This window comes from Bacillus rossius, chromosome 8 (genome assembly GCF_032445375.1).
Source record: "Bacillus rossius redtenbacheri isolate Brsri chromosome 8, Brsri_v3, whole genome shotgun sequence".
NCBI lineage: Eukaryota > Metazoa > Arthropoda > Insecta > Phasmatodea > Bacillidae > Bacillus > Bacillus rossius.
The window spans coordinates 994,745-1,011,120 of record NC_086336.1 but is presented as its reverse complement, the minus strand read 5'-3'; the positions used below and the strand labels follow the sequence as shown (position 1 = coordinate 1,011,120).

The window sequence follows — 16,376 nt, the reverse complement described above, 5'->3', positions numbered from 1 at the left end:
GCGTGGGGAATAAGTGGCATAGCCTTTTTTTTATGCTGGGCGAAGCGACCTTTTTCTATCAACCCACGGGAAAAGATAAATGCTTGAGCTGTCAAAATAAACATCGCTGCGGCAGGTAAAACGAGTCGAGGCGGGCATACATCCAGTCGGTCGCTGTGTATATCTAATCGAAAAACAACATCTCAATTCATAACAAGATTCCTTATAACCTACACTTATTGCTGGATGTTTTCAGCCTGATCCATGCAAGTTCTTTAGCCACGTTTTGAATGAAAACAACTGGCGGGCCAGTGTTGTGCCCTGTTTTGTGGACACACAAAGCTTTTATCAATTTGCTGACAGTTTTAATATATATTTTTACTCTCGTTAAAACGAAGCAGATATTAATAGTAATTAATATTTAATGATATTTTATTTATTAAGTCATAATACACAAAATCGAAAAAGAAAAAAAAAACCTGCATAAGTCATCAACAATAGTTCACAAATTCAAGCCAGAAAATATACCAAATCGGATGTTGCCACAAAAACCTTTATCTGCACCGTGCCGGCAAAGGGACGTGGAATGGGGGTTGTCAAGCGCTGACAGCGGTCGACAGGAAGTGGTATCTATTTTTAGATATGCGCTGCTACGGCAGTACAGCACTCGGCAAGCGAAACGCAGTAACACGCTACTCACCACAAGAAACTTATTTTCTGTCCGATTTTCTTCGGATTTTAGGCAATTTTTTCACGGTTCCTGGAAATCGGGTTGTAATAGAGAGGTGGTCGCAATAAATGGGGTCGCAACAAAAAGGTTTTACTGTACACAGCTGTGGTGCTCATGTACTCAGTTATGAGTGCAACTACAAATTGTTTAATTTATGAGAATACAAATAAGTACAGATTAAAAAAAACTAAGAAAAAACCTACAATTATCCGTCTATTTTAGATAAAGATATACTAATAGAAATATGCCAGCACAGATAATATCTCAACAAAGGCTATGTTTGTTGTGTTTATCAATATTTGTAAATGATTGGGAAAGAGTGGGGAGTCCTATCTTAAATGCTTGTCGTAGATTTCGATCACACGTGGAGCGACAGCCAAATTTTTATTTTCTTATTGTGTAACTGTTTTTCACTAGGGAATAGAATTAAGTAATACATTGTGGGCTTTAAAGGGAACTCAGAATTAGATACAGGTGCAAATTCTTGCAGTGTTTTAATTTGTTGACACAGATTTTTTTTTTTAAATTTTGGTAGTTGCATTTAAAATCTTTGCTATATTTATCTGCAGCTGGCATTCCATGTGAAATTAGTTTACATCATAAAAATGTAAAAGTTTTATGTTTACAGACAGATCATTATTATGTTTTTACAGCTCTCTTAGAAAATATTGAAAAATCATTTAAGTACATGAATTCATAAATAACTGAGAACAAATTTAATTTACCTTGCAGAGATGTAATTTTTGACAAAAATAGTGACAGTAAGAATATTTAAACATAATAAGGAATGAAGTTCATGTTAAACACACTAAGTGTTTTTAGTGTTTACTAAATGCATTTATTTTTAGATAACTTTTTGTTTAAATAATCACATTGTTCTTAATTTGTTAGTTCAACCAGCCCACCAGGAATAATTGAGCACTAAATTTTTTTCAGATATTTGGAAGTATTAAATATATTTTCCAAAATATAATATTATATAATGTGTGTTTATATTCAGTGAATGGCTGTATCAGTTTTCCCTCGAAGTATTCGCTTGTGTATTCATGCGGCCGCTCTGCCAACACATGACGGGGTAGGTTGCGGGGTGGAGTCAGTGTCCACCCACTGTGTTGGATATTGTCAGGTCTGTCATGTTGGATGCAGCCATGATCACTGTATTGGATGTCCTTGACGTACGATTATCTTGAACTTGTCCTGTGATGTCTTTGACCTAAGCCGCCATATTAGATTATAGAATATAAAATTATTTTGGATACTATAAAATGCCACTTTGTTTTTTGTGCTAGAAAATTACATGTCACCATATTGAATTACGTGGTCACCATCTTGTATTTAAAACATGTTAATAAAATGTCTAAGAAAATTTAAAAGAAATTTAAAAGTTTGTAACTGTACTGACCCTTGAGAGCACGTACATGGACGTCCTTGACACACTCTATGAACGGTCATTACAAAATGGCAAAAGCTAGAAAATTATTTACTTATTTTATTTCTCGAAGAAATAAACTTCAATCCAAGCACCATCCACGATCCAAGCCAGGCCAAATAAACAAACTAGCAGGGAATCTAAATGTAGATAATTACGTGAAAAAACAAAATTTTCAACAGATGACTTTAAGCAGGGTAGTGCTAACCAGGCAAAGAAAGTCCAAATAAAAGAAAACATTATTTTTCTCTTTGCCGATGTTCGTGCAGAGATGCCTGGGAGCACTGGTAGCCTGAGGGACACACCGCACGCTGCATGAGTCTGCTTGCTACAGACATCTGTGGCTGTCAGAAGGTACCTGTAACCTCGGTTCATGCAGGAATACAGCTGTAGTTCGACCAAGTCACACGGCACCAAGTCGCGTGGTCTGTGTGTAATCTCTCTGCCGCGCACCCTTGTGAATTTCGGAAGCTACTTCGCAGCAGACGGCCATTGGCATTACGAAATGTACCCAGCCTCACGCAATTCTTCTACTAGGGAAAGTATTTCGTTGACGAGTGACACATTTCCAGTGGCCTGGGACAATAGTAACAAGCGTAGACGATCGTCTCGATAGACAAACTGTTTTCTGCGATTTAAAATCCAATGTTTTCTGAACCAATCCACTTACCTAGTACTGGTTTGGAAACAGACACAGCTTATTGTCGAATTTAGCATGTTCTGGGTTCTTATACTGTCAAGTGTAGTGATCGTTATTTTATAATATCAGAGCAGCGTCCGAGCACACAGTGGGTTCACGTGATACATGTGACATATCCTCACATAGAGATTTCATCAAGCTGTTTGAGTTGCACTTCCATACCAGACACTATTTCCTTACTTACGAGCTTTGGCTGGTCGCCCATCAGGATAATAGTTCGATCAACCTTGCGCAGTTCTTGCCATCCGCCTGCCTTAGGTATGTCACTAAATCAGAACGCACATTGTGTGCAGCAACCAAATCATTTTCCAATGCATCAAAGTGATGTCTTTGTGCACGTAAAGCCTCAGTGTGTTTGGACATGAAAATATAGTTCAACTCAGCAAATCTCGGTGTGGTCCCGCTAGTAGAGGGGTTCGCCAACAGCTCTAGTATCTTGGTGAAAGATTTACGTGTATCGCTATCTGCCTGACGTAGGTAACTGCCTACACTAGTTTGTATTTCACATGATGCCGTCACAATATCCTGCAGCTCATTAAAAAAAATTTTCAGCTCATCAGACTCGTGTCGTGATGAGCAGATAACAGAGCTTTCACTTCAAAAATATCTCGTTTCACATTAGCCTGAGGTAATTTTCCAAAAATCCTAGGACAATAGTCTCGGTTGTTCCTTAGCCTACCGCAGGTACGTGACCACAGTGCTGTGAAAATCACGCGTGGATGAAATTCAATTTTTAGTACACTCATGTCCCATTGTATAATTAATAAGTCGGTTGTCAAGAACAATCATTATTCATTGTAATCAACTCAGATAAAGGGTTTTTACAAAAATCTAAAGTCAACACTGTCCCTGGTGTAATTGTTTAAAAAACGTAGTGCTCAGCTGATGCATCACCTACAGTTGGCTGGGAGAATTGAAGCTTGAACTTACAGAATTCGTTAACGATATGAGACAGTATCATTGTTAATATTAGGTCATCAAAGTCATCACCTACAAGTATCCGACACCATCAACAAGAAGTTCAATGAGACTGGTTTTTCACTCCTTTCCTCACTGTCACTGCGATAACATCTCAACTGTTTGGCTTAGAAATAAATACTGTGTACCTGTTACGTATCTTTGTTATAAGCTTGTTAAAGGTAAATTTTTAAAATATTGGTCTGTGATGGAGTTTGAGACTTAACGAACCCATTTTCCTCATCATAGTGGACATTTTGATGATGTCACCACAGGAGGGTCACATTCTCTGATCAAGTGTGTTCCAATGTTTTTATTATTTGGAATGCTTATGAAGCATTGTGCAAAATCACATACTGGTTGTCGGAAGTAATTTTTCTTTATATTTATCGCTACTGACTAAAAGTGCCTTTTAGCAGAAGGGTTTCCTACATGAAAACATAAGTAGTTCCATGAGGAGCTTTGAGAACAGGGAGGCTTGCTGGCAGCTTCAGGGCAGGTGTGGTGTTGCAGAACACCCGGGAGGCGATAGCACGGCACAACTCAGACTTCGGAGAGCAGCTTCGCAGAGCCAACGAAGTGGCGCTGGTGATTGATGGCAAGACTCTCAAGTACGCCCTGAGCTGCGACACGAGGCGCGAGTTCCTCGACCTGTGCACCAGCTGTAATGTGGTGATCTGCTGCCGGGTGTCGCCCATGCAGAAGGCCGAGGTATGTGCCCCCAGGCATCCTCGCATCTCAGCCTCCTTTCCTCTTGGCATCCCAGAGTTCCAGCATTCCTCGCATCTCAGCCTCCTTTCCTCTTGGCATCCCAGGATCACAGCATTCCTCACACCTCAGCTTCCTTTCCTCTTGGCATCCCAGGATCACAGCATCCTCACACCATTGCCTCCTTTCCTCTTGGCATCCCAGAGTTCCAGCATTCCTCGCATCTCAGCCTCCTTTCCTCTTGGCAACCCAGGATCACAGCATTCCTCGCACCTCAACCTCCTTTCCTCTTGGCAACCCAGGATTACAGCATTCCTCACATCTCAGCCTCCTTTCCTCTTGGCAACCCAGGATCACAGCTTTCCTCGCACCTCAGCCTCCTTTCCTCTTGGCATCCCAGGATCACAGCATTCCTCACACCTCAGCTTCCTTTCCTCTTGGCAACCCAGGATCACAGCATTCCTCACATCTCAGCCTCCTTTCCTCTTGGCAACCCAGGATCACAGCTTTCCTCGCACCTCTGCCTCCTTTCCTCTTGGCATCCCAGGATCACAGCATTCCTCACACCTCAGCTTCCTTTCCTCTTGGCAACCCAGGATCACAGCATTCCTCGCTCCTCAGTCTCCTTTCCTCTTGGCATCCCAGGATCACAGCATTCCTCGCATCTCAGCCTCCTTTCCTCTTGGCAACCCAGGATCACAGCTTTCCTCGCATCTCAGCCTCCTTACCTCTTGGCAACCCAGGATCACAGCATTACTCGCACCTCAGACTCCTTTCCTCTTGGCATCCCAGGATCACAGCATTCCTCGCACCTCAGCCTAGAATCACAGCATTCCTCGCACCTCAGTATCCTTTCCTCTTGGCATCCCAGGATCACAGCATTCGACCCACCTCAGCCTCCTTTCCTCTTGGCATCCCAGGATCACAGCATTCCTCCCACCTCAGCCTCCTTTCCTCTTGGCATCCCAGGATCACAGCATTCCTCCCACCTCAGCCTCCTTTCCTCTTGGCATCCCAGGATCACAGCATTCCTCACACCTCAGCTTCCTTTCCTCTTGGCATCCCAGGATAACAGCATTCCTCACATCTCAGCCTCCTTTCCTCTTTGCATCCCAGGATCACAGCATTCCTCACACCTCAGCCTCCTTTCCTCTTGGCATCCCAGGATCACAGCATTCCTCAAACCTCAGCTTCCTTTCCTCTTGGCATCCCAGGATCACAGCATTCCTCGCAACTCAGTCTCCTTTCCTCTTGGCATCCCAGGATCACAGCATTCCTCGCACCTCAGCCTCCTTTCCTCTTGGCATCCCAGGATCACAGCATTCCTCACACCTCAGCTTCCTTTCCTCTTGGCATCCCAGGATCACAGCATTCCTCGCACCTCAGCCTCCTTTCCTCTTGGCATCCCAGGATCACGTATTCCTCACACCTCAGTCTCCTTTCCTCTTGGAAACCCAGGATCACAGCATTCCTCGCACCTCAGCTTCCTTTCCTCTTGGCATCCCAGGATCACAGCATTCCTCACACCTCAGCTTTCTTTCCTCTTGGCATCCCAGGATCACAGCATTCCTCGCACCTCAGCCTCCTTTCCTCTTGGCATCCCAGGATCACAGCATTCCTCACACCTCAGCTTCCTTTCCTCTTGGCATCCCAGGATCACAGCATTCCTCCCACCTCAGCCTCCTTTCCTCTTGGCATCCCAGGATCACAGCATTCCTCGCACCTCAGCCTCCTTTCCTCTTGGCATCCCAGGATCACAGCATTCCTCGCACCTCAGTCTCCTTTCCTCTTGGCATCCCAGGATCACATCATTCCTCGCACCTCAGCCTCCTTTCCTAGTGGCATCCCAGGATCACAGCATTCCTCACACCTCAGCTTCCTTTCCTCTTGGCATCCCAGGATCACAGCATTCCTCACACCTCAGCTTTCTTTCCTCTTGGCATCCCAGGATCACAGCATTCCTCGCATCTCAGTCTCCTTTCCTCTTGGCATCCCAGGATCACAGCATTCCTCGCACCTCAGCCTCCTTTCCTCTTGGCATCCCAGGATAACAGCATTCCTCCCACCTCAGTCTCCTTTCCTCTTGGCATCCCAGGATCACTGCATTCCTCGCACCTCAGTCTCCTTTCCTCTTGGCATCCCAGGATCACAGCATTCCTCGCACCTCTGTCTCCTTTCCTCTTGGCATCCCAGGATCACAGCATTCCTACCACCTCAGCCTCCTTTCCTCTTGGCATCCCAGGATCACAGCATTCCTCACACCTCAGTCTCCTTTCCTCTTGGCAACCCAGGATCACAGCATTCCTCCCACCTCAGCCTCCTTTCCTCTTGGCATCCCAGGATCACAGTATTCTTCGCACCTCAGTCTCCTTTCCTCTTGGCATCCCAGGATCACAGCATTCCTCGCACCTCAGCCTCCTTTCCTCTTGGCATCCCAGGATAACAGCATTCCTCACACCTCAGCCTCCTTTCCTCTTGGCATCCCAGGATCACAGCATTCCTCACACCTCAGCTTTCTTTCCTCTTGGCATCCCAGGATCACAGCATTCCTCGCACCTCAGTCTCCTTTCCACTTGGCATCCCAGGATCACAGCATTCCTCGCACCTCAGCCTCCTTTCTTCTTGGCATACCAGGATCACAGCATTCCTCCCACCTCAGTCTCCTTTCCTCTTGGCATCCCAGGATCACAGCATTCCTCGCACCTCAGTCTCCTTTCATCTTGGCATCCCAGGATCACAGCATTCCTCACACCTCAGCTTCCTTTCCTCTTGGCATCCCAGGATCACAGCATTCCTCACACCTCAGCCTCCTTTTCTTTTGGTATCCCAGGATCACAGCATTCCTCCCACCTCAGTCTCCTTTCCTCTTGGAATCCCAGGATCACAGCATTCCTCGCACCTCAGCCTCCTTTCCTCTTGGCATCCCAGGATCACAGCATTCCACACACCTCAGTCTCCTTTCCTCTTGGCAACCCAGGATCACAGCATTCCTCCCACCTGAGCCTCCTTTCCTCTTGGCATCCCAGGATCACAGCATTCCTCGCACCTCAGTCTCCTTTCCTCTTCGCATCCCAGGATCACAGCATTCCTCACACCTCAGCTTCCTTTCCTCTTGGCATCCCAGGATCACAGCATTCCTCGCATCTCAACCTCCTTTCCTCTTGGCATACCAGGATCACAGCATTCCTCGCACCTCAGTCTCCTTTCCTCTTGGCATCCCAGGATCACAGCATTCCTCACACCTCAGTCTCCTTTCCTCTTGGCAACCCAGGATCACAGCATTCCTCCCACCTCAGCCTCCTTTCCTCTTGGCATCCCAGGATCACAGCATTCCTCGCACCTCAGCCTCCTTTCCTTTTGGCATCCCAGGATCACAGCATTCCTCGCACCTCAGTATCCTTTCCTCTTGGCATCCCAGGATCACAGCATTCCTCCCACCTCAGCCTCCTTTCCTCTTGGCATCCCAGGATCACAGCATTCCTCGCACCTCAGCCTCCTTTCCTCTTGGCATCCCAGGATCACAGCATTCCTCACACCTCAGCTTCCTTTCCTCTTGGCATCCCAGGATCACAGCATTCCTCACACCTCAGCTTTCTTTCCTCTTGGCATCCCAGGATCACGGCATTCCTCGCACCTCAGTCTTCTTTCCTCTTGGCATCCCAGGATCACAGCATTCCTTGCACCTCACCCTCCTTTCCTCTTGGCATCCCAGGATCACAGCATTCCTCCCACCTTAGTCTCCTTTCCTCTTGGCATCCCAGGATCACAGCATTCCTCGCACGTCAGTCTCCTTTCCTCTTGGCATCCCAGGATCACAGCATTCCTCACAACTCAGCTTCCTTTCCTCTTGGCATCCCAGGATCACAGCATTCCTCGCACCTCAGCCTCCTTTCCTCTTGGCATCCCAGGATCACAGCATTCCTCCCACCTCAGTCTCCTTTCCTCTTGGCATCACAGGATAACAGCATTCCTCGCACCTCAGCCTCCTTTCCTCTTGGCATCCCAGGATCACAGCATTCCTCACACCTCAGTCTCCTTTCCTCTTGGCAACCCAGGATCACAGCATTCCTCCCACCTCAGCCTCCTTTCCTCTTGGCATCCCAGGATCACAGCATTCCTCCTACCTCAGCCTCCTTTCCTCTTGGCATCCCAGGATCACAGCATTCCTCCTACCTCAGCCTCCTTTCCTCTTGGCATCCCAGGATCACAGCATTCCTCCCACCTAAGTCTCCTTTCCTCTTGGCATCCCAGGATCACAGCATTCCTCTCACCTCAGCTTTCATTTCCTCTTGGCAACCCAGGATCACAGCATTCCTCACACCTCTGCCTCCTTTCCTCTTGGCATCCCAGGATCACTGCATTCCTCACACCTCAGCCTCCTTTCCTCTTGGCATCCCAGAATCACAGCATTATCTCACCTCAGTCTCCTTTCCTCTTGGCATCCCAGGATCACAGCATTTCTCGCACCTCAGCCTCCTTTCCTCATGGCATCCCAGGATCACAGCATTCCTCGCACCTCAGCTTCCTTTCCTCTTGGCATCCCAGGATCACAGCATTCCACACACCTCAGCTTTCTTTCCTCTTGGCATCCCAGGATCACAGCATTCCTCGCACCTCAGTCTCCTTTCCTCTTGGCATCCCAGGATCACAGCATTCCTCACACCTCAGCTTCCTTTCCTCTTGGCATCCCAGGATCACAGCATTCGTCACACCTCAGCTTTCTTTCCTCTTGGCATCCCAGGATCACAGCATTCCTCACACCTCAGCTTCCTTTCCTCTTGGCATCCCAGGATCACAGCATTCCTCCCACCTCAGTCTCCTTTCCTCTTGGCATCCCAGGATCACAGCATTCCTTACACCTCAGCTTCCTTTCCTCTTGGCATCCCAGGATCACAGCATTCCTCACACCTCAGCTTTCTTTCCTCTTGGCATCCCAGGATCACAGCATTCCTCGCACCTCAGCCTCCTTTCCTCTTTGCATCCCAGGATCACAGCATTCCTCACACCTCAGCTTTCTTTCCTCTTGGCATCCCAGGATCACAGCATTCCTCCCACCTCAGTCTCCTTTCCTCTTGGCATCCCAGGATCACAGCATTCCTCGTACCTCAGCCTCCTTTCCTCTTGGCATCCCAAGATCACAGCATTACTCACACCTCAACTTTCTTTCCTCTTGGCATCCCAGGATCACAGCATTCCTCGCACCTCAGTCTCCTTTCGTCTTGGCATCCCAGGATCACAGCATTCCTCACACCTCAGCTTTCTTTCCTCTTGGCATCCCAGGATCACAGCATTCCTCCCACCTCAGTCTCCTTTCCTCTTGGCATCGCAGGATCACAGCATTCCTCGCACCTCTTCCTCCTTTCCTCTTGGCATCCCAGGATCACAGCATTCCTCACACCTCAGTCTCCTTTCCTCTTGGCAACCCAGGATCACAGCATTCCTCCCACCTTAGCCTCCTTTCCTCTTGGCATCCCAGGATCACAGCATTCCTCACACCTCAGCCTCCTTTCCTCTTGGCATTCCAGGATCACAGCATTCCTCCCACCTCGGTCACCTTTCCTCTTGGCATCCCAGGATCACAGCATTCCTCACACCTCAGCTTCCTTTCCTCTTGGCAACCCAGAATCACAGCATTACTCACACCTCAGCCTCCTTTCCTCTTGGCATCCCAGGATCACAGCATTCCTCACACCTCCGCCTCCTTTCCTCTTGGCATCCCAGGATCACAGCATTCCTCACACCTCAGCCTCCTTTCCTCTTGGCATCCCAGGATCACAGCATTCCTCCCACCTCAGTCTCCTTTCCTCTTGGCATCCCAGGATCACAGCATTCCTCACACCTCAGCTTCCTTTCCTCTTGGCAACCCAGGATCACAGCATTCTTCACACCTCAGCCTCCTTTCCTCTTGGCATCCCAGGATCACAGCATTCCTCACACCTCAGCCTCCTTTCCTCTTGGCATCCCAGGATCACAGCATTTCTCGCACCTCAGTCTCCTTTCCTCTTGGCATCGCAGAATCACAGCATTCCTCGCATCTCAGCCTCCTTTCCTCTTGGCATCCCAGGATCACAGCATTCCTCACACTTCAGCTTCCTTTCCTCTTGGCATCCCAGGATCACAGCATTCCTCACACCTTAATTGTCTTTTCCTCTTGGCATCCCAGGATCACTGCATTCCTCGCACCTCAGTCTCCTTTCCTCATGGCATCCCAGGATCATTGCATTCCTCGCACATCTGCCTCCTTTCCTCTTGGCATCCCAGGATCACAGCATTCCTCCCACCTCAGTCTCCTTTCCTCTTGGCATTCCAGGATCACAGTATTCCTCACACCTTAGCTTCCTTTCCTCTTGGCATCCCAGGATCACAGCATTCCACACATCTCAACTTCCTTTCCTCTTGGCATCCCAGGATCACAGCATTCCTCGCACCTCAGCCTCCTTTCCTTTTTTCATCCCAGGATCACAGCATTCCTCACACCTCAGCTTTCTTTCCTCTTAGCATCCCAGGATCACAGCATTCCTCCCACCTGAGTCTCCTTTCCTCTTGGCATCCCAGGATCACAGCATTCCTCGCACCTCAGCCTCCTTTCCTCTTGGCATCCCAGGATCACAGCATTCCTCACACCTCAGCTTTCTTTCCTCTTGGCATCCCAGGATCACAGCATACCTCGCACCTCTGTCTCCTTTCCTCTTGGTATCCCGGGATCACAGCATTCCTCACACCTCAGCTTTATTTCCTCTTGGCATCCCAGGATCACAGCATTCCTCCCACCTGAGTCTCCTTTCCTCTTGGCATCCCAGGATAACAGCATTCCTCGCACCTCAGCCTTCTTTCCTCTTGGCATCCCAGGATCACAGCATTCCTCACACCTCAGTCTCCTTTCCTCTTGGCAACCCAGGATCACAGCATTCCTCCCACCTCAGCCTCCTTTCCTCTTGGCATCCCAGGATCACAGCATTCCTCACACCTCAGCCTCCTTTCCTCTTGGCATCCAAGGATCACAGCATTCCTCACACCTCAGCCTCCTTTCCTCTTGGCATCCCAGGATCACAGCATTCCTCCAATTCAGCCTACTTTCCTCTTGGCATCCCAGGATCACAGCATTCCTTACACCTCAGCCTCCTTTCCTCTTGGCATCCCAGGATCACAGCATTCCTCACACCTCAGTCTCCTTTCCTCTTGGCAACCCAGGTTCACAGCATTCCTCGCACTTCAGCCTCCTTTCCTCTTGGCATCCCAGGATCACAGCATTCCTCACACCTCAGCCTCCTTTCCTCTTGGCATCCCAGGATCACAGCATTCCTCACACCTCAGTCTCCTTTTCTTTTGGCAACCCAGGATCACAGCATTCCTCCAACCTCAGCCTCCTTTCCTCTTGGCAACCCAGGATCACAGCTTTCCTCGCAACTCAGCCTCCTTTCCTCTTGGCATTCAGGATCACAGCATTCCTCCCACCTCAGTCTCCTTTCCTCTTGGCATCCCAGGATCACAGCATTCCTCGCATCTCAGCCTCATTTCCTCTTGGCAACCCAGGATCACAGCATTCCTCCCACCTCAGCCTCCTTTCCTCTTGGCATCCCAGGATCACAGCATTCCTCGCACCTCAGCCTCCTTTCCTCTTGGCATCCCAGGATCACAGCATTCCTCACCCCTCAGCTTCCTTTCCTCTTGGCATCCCAGGATCACAGCATTCCTCGCACCTCAGCCTCCTTTTCTCTTGGTATCCCAGGATCACAGCATTCCTCCCACCTCAGTCTCCTTTCCTCTTGGCATCCCAGGATCACAGCATTTCTCGCACCTCAGCCTCCTTTCCTCTTGGCATCCCAGGATCACAGCATTTCTCACACCTCAGTCTCCTTTCCTCTTTGCAACCCAGGATCACAGCATTCCTCCCACCTCAGCCTCCTTTCCTCTTGGCAGCCCAGGATCACAGCATTCCTCGCACCTCAGTCTCCTTTCCTCTTGGCATCCCAGGATCACAGCATTCCTCACACCTCAGCTTCCTTTCCTCTTGGCATCCCAGGATCACAGCATTCCTCGCATCTCAACCTCCTTTCCTCTTGGCATCCCAGGATCACAGCATTCCTCGCACCTCAGTCTCCTTTACTTTTGGCATCCCAGGATCACAGCATTCCTCACACCTCAGTCTCCTTTCCTCTTGGCAACCCAGGATCACAGCATTCCTCCCACCTCACCCTCCTTTCCTCTTGGCATCCCAGGATCACAGCATTCCTCGCACCTCAGCCTCCTTTCCTCTTGGCATCCCAGGATCACAGCATTCCTCGCACCTTTGTCTCCTTTCCTCTTGGCATCCCAGGATCACAGCATTCCTCCCACCTCAGCCTCCTTTCCTTTTGGCATCCCAGGATCACAGCATTCCTCGCACCTCAGCCTCCTTTCCTCTTGGCATCCCAGGATAACAGCATTCCTCACACCTCAGCTTCCTTTCCTCTTGGCATCCCAGGATCACAGCATTCCTCACACCTCAGCTTTCTTTCCTCTTGGCATCCCAGGATCACAGCATTCCTCGCACCTCAGTCTTCTTTCCTCTTGGCATCCCAGGATCACAGCATTCCTCGCACCTCAGCCTCCTTTCCTCTTGGCATTCCAGGATCACAGCATTCCTCCCACCTCAGTCTCCTTTCCTCTTGGCAACCCAGGATCACAGCATTCCTCCCACGTCAGCCTCCTTTCCTCTTGGCATCCCAGGATCACAGCATTCCTCGCACCTCAGCCTCCTTTCCTCTTGGCATCCCAGGATCACAGCATTCCTCGCACCTCAGTCTCCTTTCCTCTTGGCATCCCAGGATCACAGCATTCCTCCCACCTCAGCCTCCTTTCCTCTTGGCATCCCAGGATCACAGCATTCCTCGCACCTCAGCCTTCTTTCCTCTTGGCATCCCAGGATCACAGCATTCCTCACACCTCAGCTTCCTTTCCTCTTGGCATCCCAGGATCACAGCATTCCTCACATCTCAGCCTCCTTTCCTCTTTGCATCCCAGGATCACAGCATTCCTCACACCTCAGCCTCCTTTCCTCTTGGCATCCCAGGATCACAGCATTCCTCAAACCTCAGCTTCCTTTCCTCTTGGCATCCCAGGATCACAGCATTCCTCGCACCTCAGTCTTCTTGCCTCTTGGCATCCCAGGATCACAGCATTCCTCGCACCTCAGCCTCCTTTCCTCTTGGCATCCCAGGATCACAGCATTCCTTCCTCTTCAGTCTCCTTTCCTCTTGGCATCACAGGATCACAGCATTCCTCGCACCTCAGCCAACTTTCCTCTTGGCATCCCAGGATCACAGCATTCCTCACACCTCAGTCTCCTTTCCTCTTGGCAACCCAGGATCACAGCATTCCTCCCACCTCAGCCTCCTTTCCTCTTGGCATCCCAGGATCACAGCATTCCTCCTACCTCAGCCTCCTTTCCTCTTGGCATCCCAGGATCACAGCATTCCTCCCACCTAAGTCTCCTTTCCTCTTGGCATCCCAGGATCACAGTATTCCTCTCACCTCAGCTTTCATTTCCTCTTGGCAACCCAGGATCACAGCATTCCTCACACCTCTGCCTCCTTTCCTCTTGGCATCCCAGGATCACTGCATTCCTCACACCTCAGCCTCCTTTCCTCTTGGCATCCCAGGATCACAGCATTCCTCGCACCTAAGACTCCTTTCCTCTTGGCATCCCAGGATCACAGCATTCCTCGCACCTCAGCCTCCTTTCCTCATGGCATCCCAGGATCACAGCATTCCTCGCACCTCAGCTTCCTTTCCTCTTGGCATTCCAGGATCACAGCATTCCTCACACCTCAGCTTTCTTTCCTCTTGGCATCCCAGGATCACAGCATTCCTCGCACCTCAGTCTCCTTTTATCTTAGGATCCCAGGATCACAGCATTCCTCACACCTCAGCTTTCTTTCCTCTTGGCATCCCAGGATCACAGCATTCCTCGCACCTCAGTCTCCTTTCCTCTTGGCATCCCATGATCATTGCATTCCTCGCACCTCTGCCTCCTTTCCTCTTGGCATCCCAGGATCACAGCATTTCTCCCACCTCAGTCTGCTTTCCTCTTGGCATTCCAGGATCACAGTATTCCTCACACCTTAGCTTCCTTTCCTCTTGGCATCCCAGGATCACAGCATTCCTCACACCTCAGCTTCCTTTCCTCTTGGCATCCCAGGATCACAGCATTCCTCGCACCTCAGCCTCCTTTCCTTTTTTCATCCCAGGATCACAGCATTCCTCACACCTCAGCTTTCTTTCCTCTTGGCATCCCAGGATCACAGCATTCCTCCCACCTGAGTCTCCTTTCCTCTTGGCATCCCAGGATCACAGCATTCCTCGCACCTCAGCCTCCTTTCCTCTTGGCATCCAAGGATCACAGCATTCCTCACACCTCAGCTTTCTTTCCTCTTGGCATCCCAGGATCACAGCATTCCTCGCACCTCTGTCTCCTTTCCTCTTGGCATCCCAGGATCACAGCATTTCTCACACCTCAGCTTTCTTTCCTCTTGGCATCCCAGGATCACAGCATTCCTCCCACCTGAGTCTCCTTTCCTCTTGGCATCCCAGGATCACAGCATTCCTCACACCTCAGTCTCCTTTCCTCTTGGCAACCCAGGATTACAGCATTCCTCCCACCTCAGCCTCCTTTCCTCTTGGCATCCCAGGATCACAACATTCCTCACACCTCAGCCTCCTTTCCTCTTGGCATCCCAGGATCACAGCATTCCTCCCACCTCAGCCTCCTTTCCTCTTGGCTTCCCAGGATCACAGCATTCCTCACACCTCAGCTTCCTTTTCTCTTGGCAACCCAGGATCACAGCATTCCTCACACCTCAGCTTCCTTTCCTCTTGGCATCCAAGGATCACAGCATTCCTCACACCTCAGCCTCCTTTCCTCTTGGCATCCCAGGATCACAGCATTCCTCCAATTCAGCCTCCTTTCCTCTTGGCATCCCAGGATCACAGCATTCCTCACACCTCAGCCTCCTTTCCTCTTGGCATCCCAGGATCACAGCATTCCTCACACCTCAGTCTCCTTTCCTTTTGGCAACCCAGGATCACAGCATTCCTCCAACCTCAGCCTCCTTTCCTCTTGGCAACCCAGGATCACAGCATTCCTCGCACCTCAGCCTCCTTTCCTCTTGGCATCCCAGGTTCACAGCATTCCTCCCACCTCAGTCTCCTTTCCTCTTGGCTTCCCAGGATCACAGCATTCCTCGCATCTCAGCCTCCTTTCCTCTTGACTACCCAGGATCACAGCATTCCTCCCACCTCAGCCTCCTTTCCTCTTGGCATCCCAGGATCACAGCATTCCTCGCACCTCAGCCTCCTTTCCTCTTGGCATCCCAGGATCACAGCATTCCTCACACCTCAGCTTCCTTTCCTCTTGGCATCCCAGGATCACAGCATTCCTCGCACCTCAGCCTCCTTTTCTCTTGGTATCCCAGGATCACAGCATTCCTCCCACCTCAGTCTCCTTTCCTCTTGGCATCCCAGGATCACAGCATTCCTCGCACCTCAGCTTCCTTTCCTCTTGGCATCCCAGGATCACAGCATTCCTCACACCTCAGTCTCCTTTCCTCTTGGCAACCCAGGATCACATCATTCCTCCCACCTCAGTCTCCTTTCCTCTTGGCATCCCAGGATCACAGCATTCCTCGCACCTCAGCCTCCTTTCCTCTTGGCATCCCAGGATCACAGCATTCCTCACTCCTCAGCTTTCTTTCTTCGTGGCATCCCAGGATCACAGCATTCCTCCCACCTGAGTCTCCTTTCCTCTTGGCATCCCAGGATCACAGCATTCCTCGCACCTCAGTCTCCTTTCCTCTTGGCATCCCAGGATCACAGCATTCCTCACACCTCAGTCT

The 16,376-nt window shown here is 49.7% G+C and overlaps 1 protein-coding gene across 8 annotated transcripts in view; it reads left to right on the top strand.

Moving 5' to 3' along the window:
* LOC134535434 (probable phospholipid-transporting ATPase IA) overlaps window positions 1-16,376 on the top strand; it is a 263,150-nt gene that overhangs the window by 133,613 nt on the left and 113,161 nt on the right. For all 8 annotated transcript variants that reach the window (XM_063374529.1, XM_063374530.1, XM_063374527.1 and 5 more), the window contains one exon: window positions 4,309-4,506. In XM_063374529.1, the coding sequence (XP_063230599.1) occupies window positions 4,309-4,506 (198 nt within the window). The remainder of the gene's footprint in view (window positions 1-4,308; window positions 4,507-16,376) is intronic.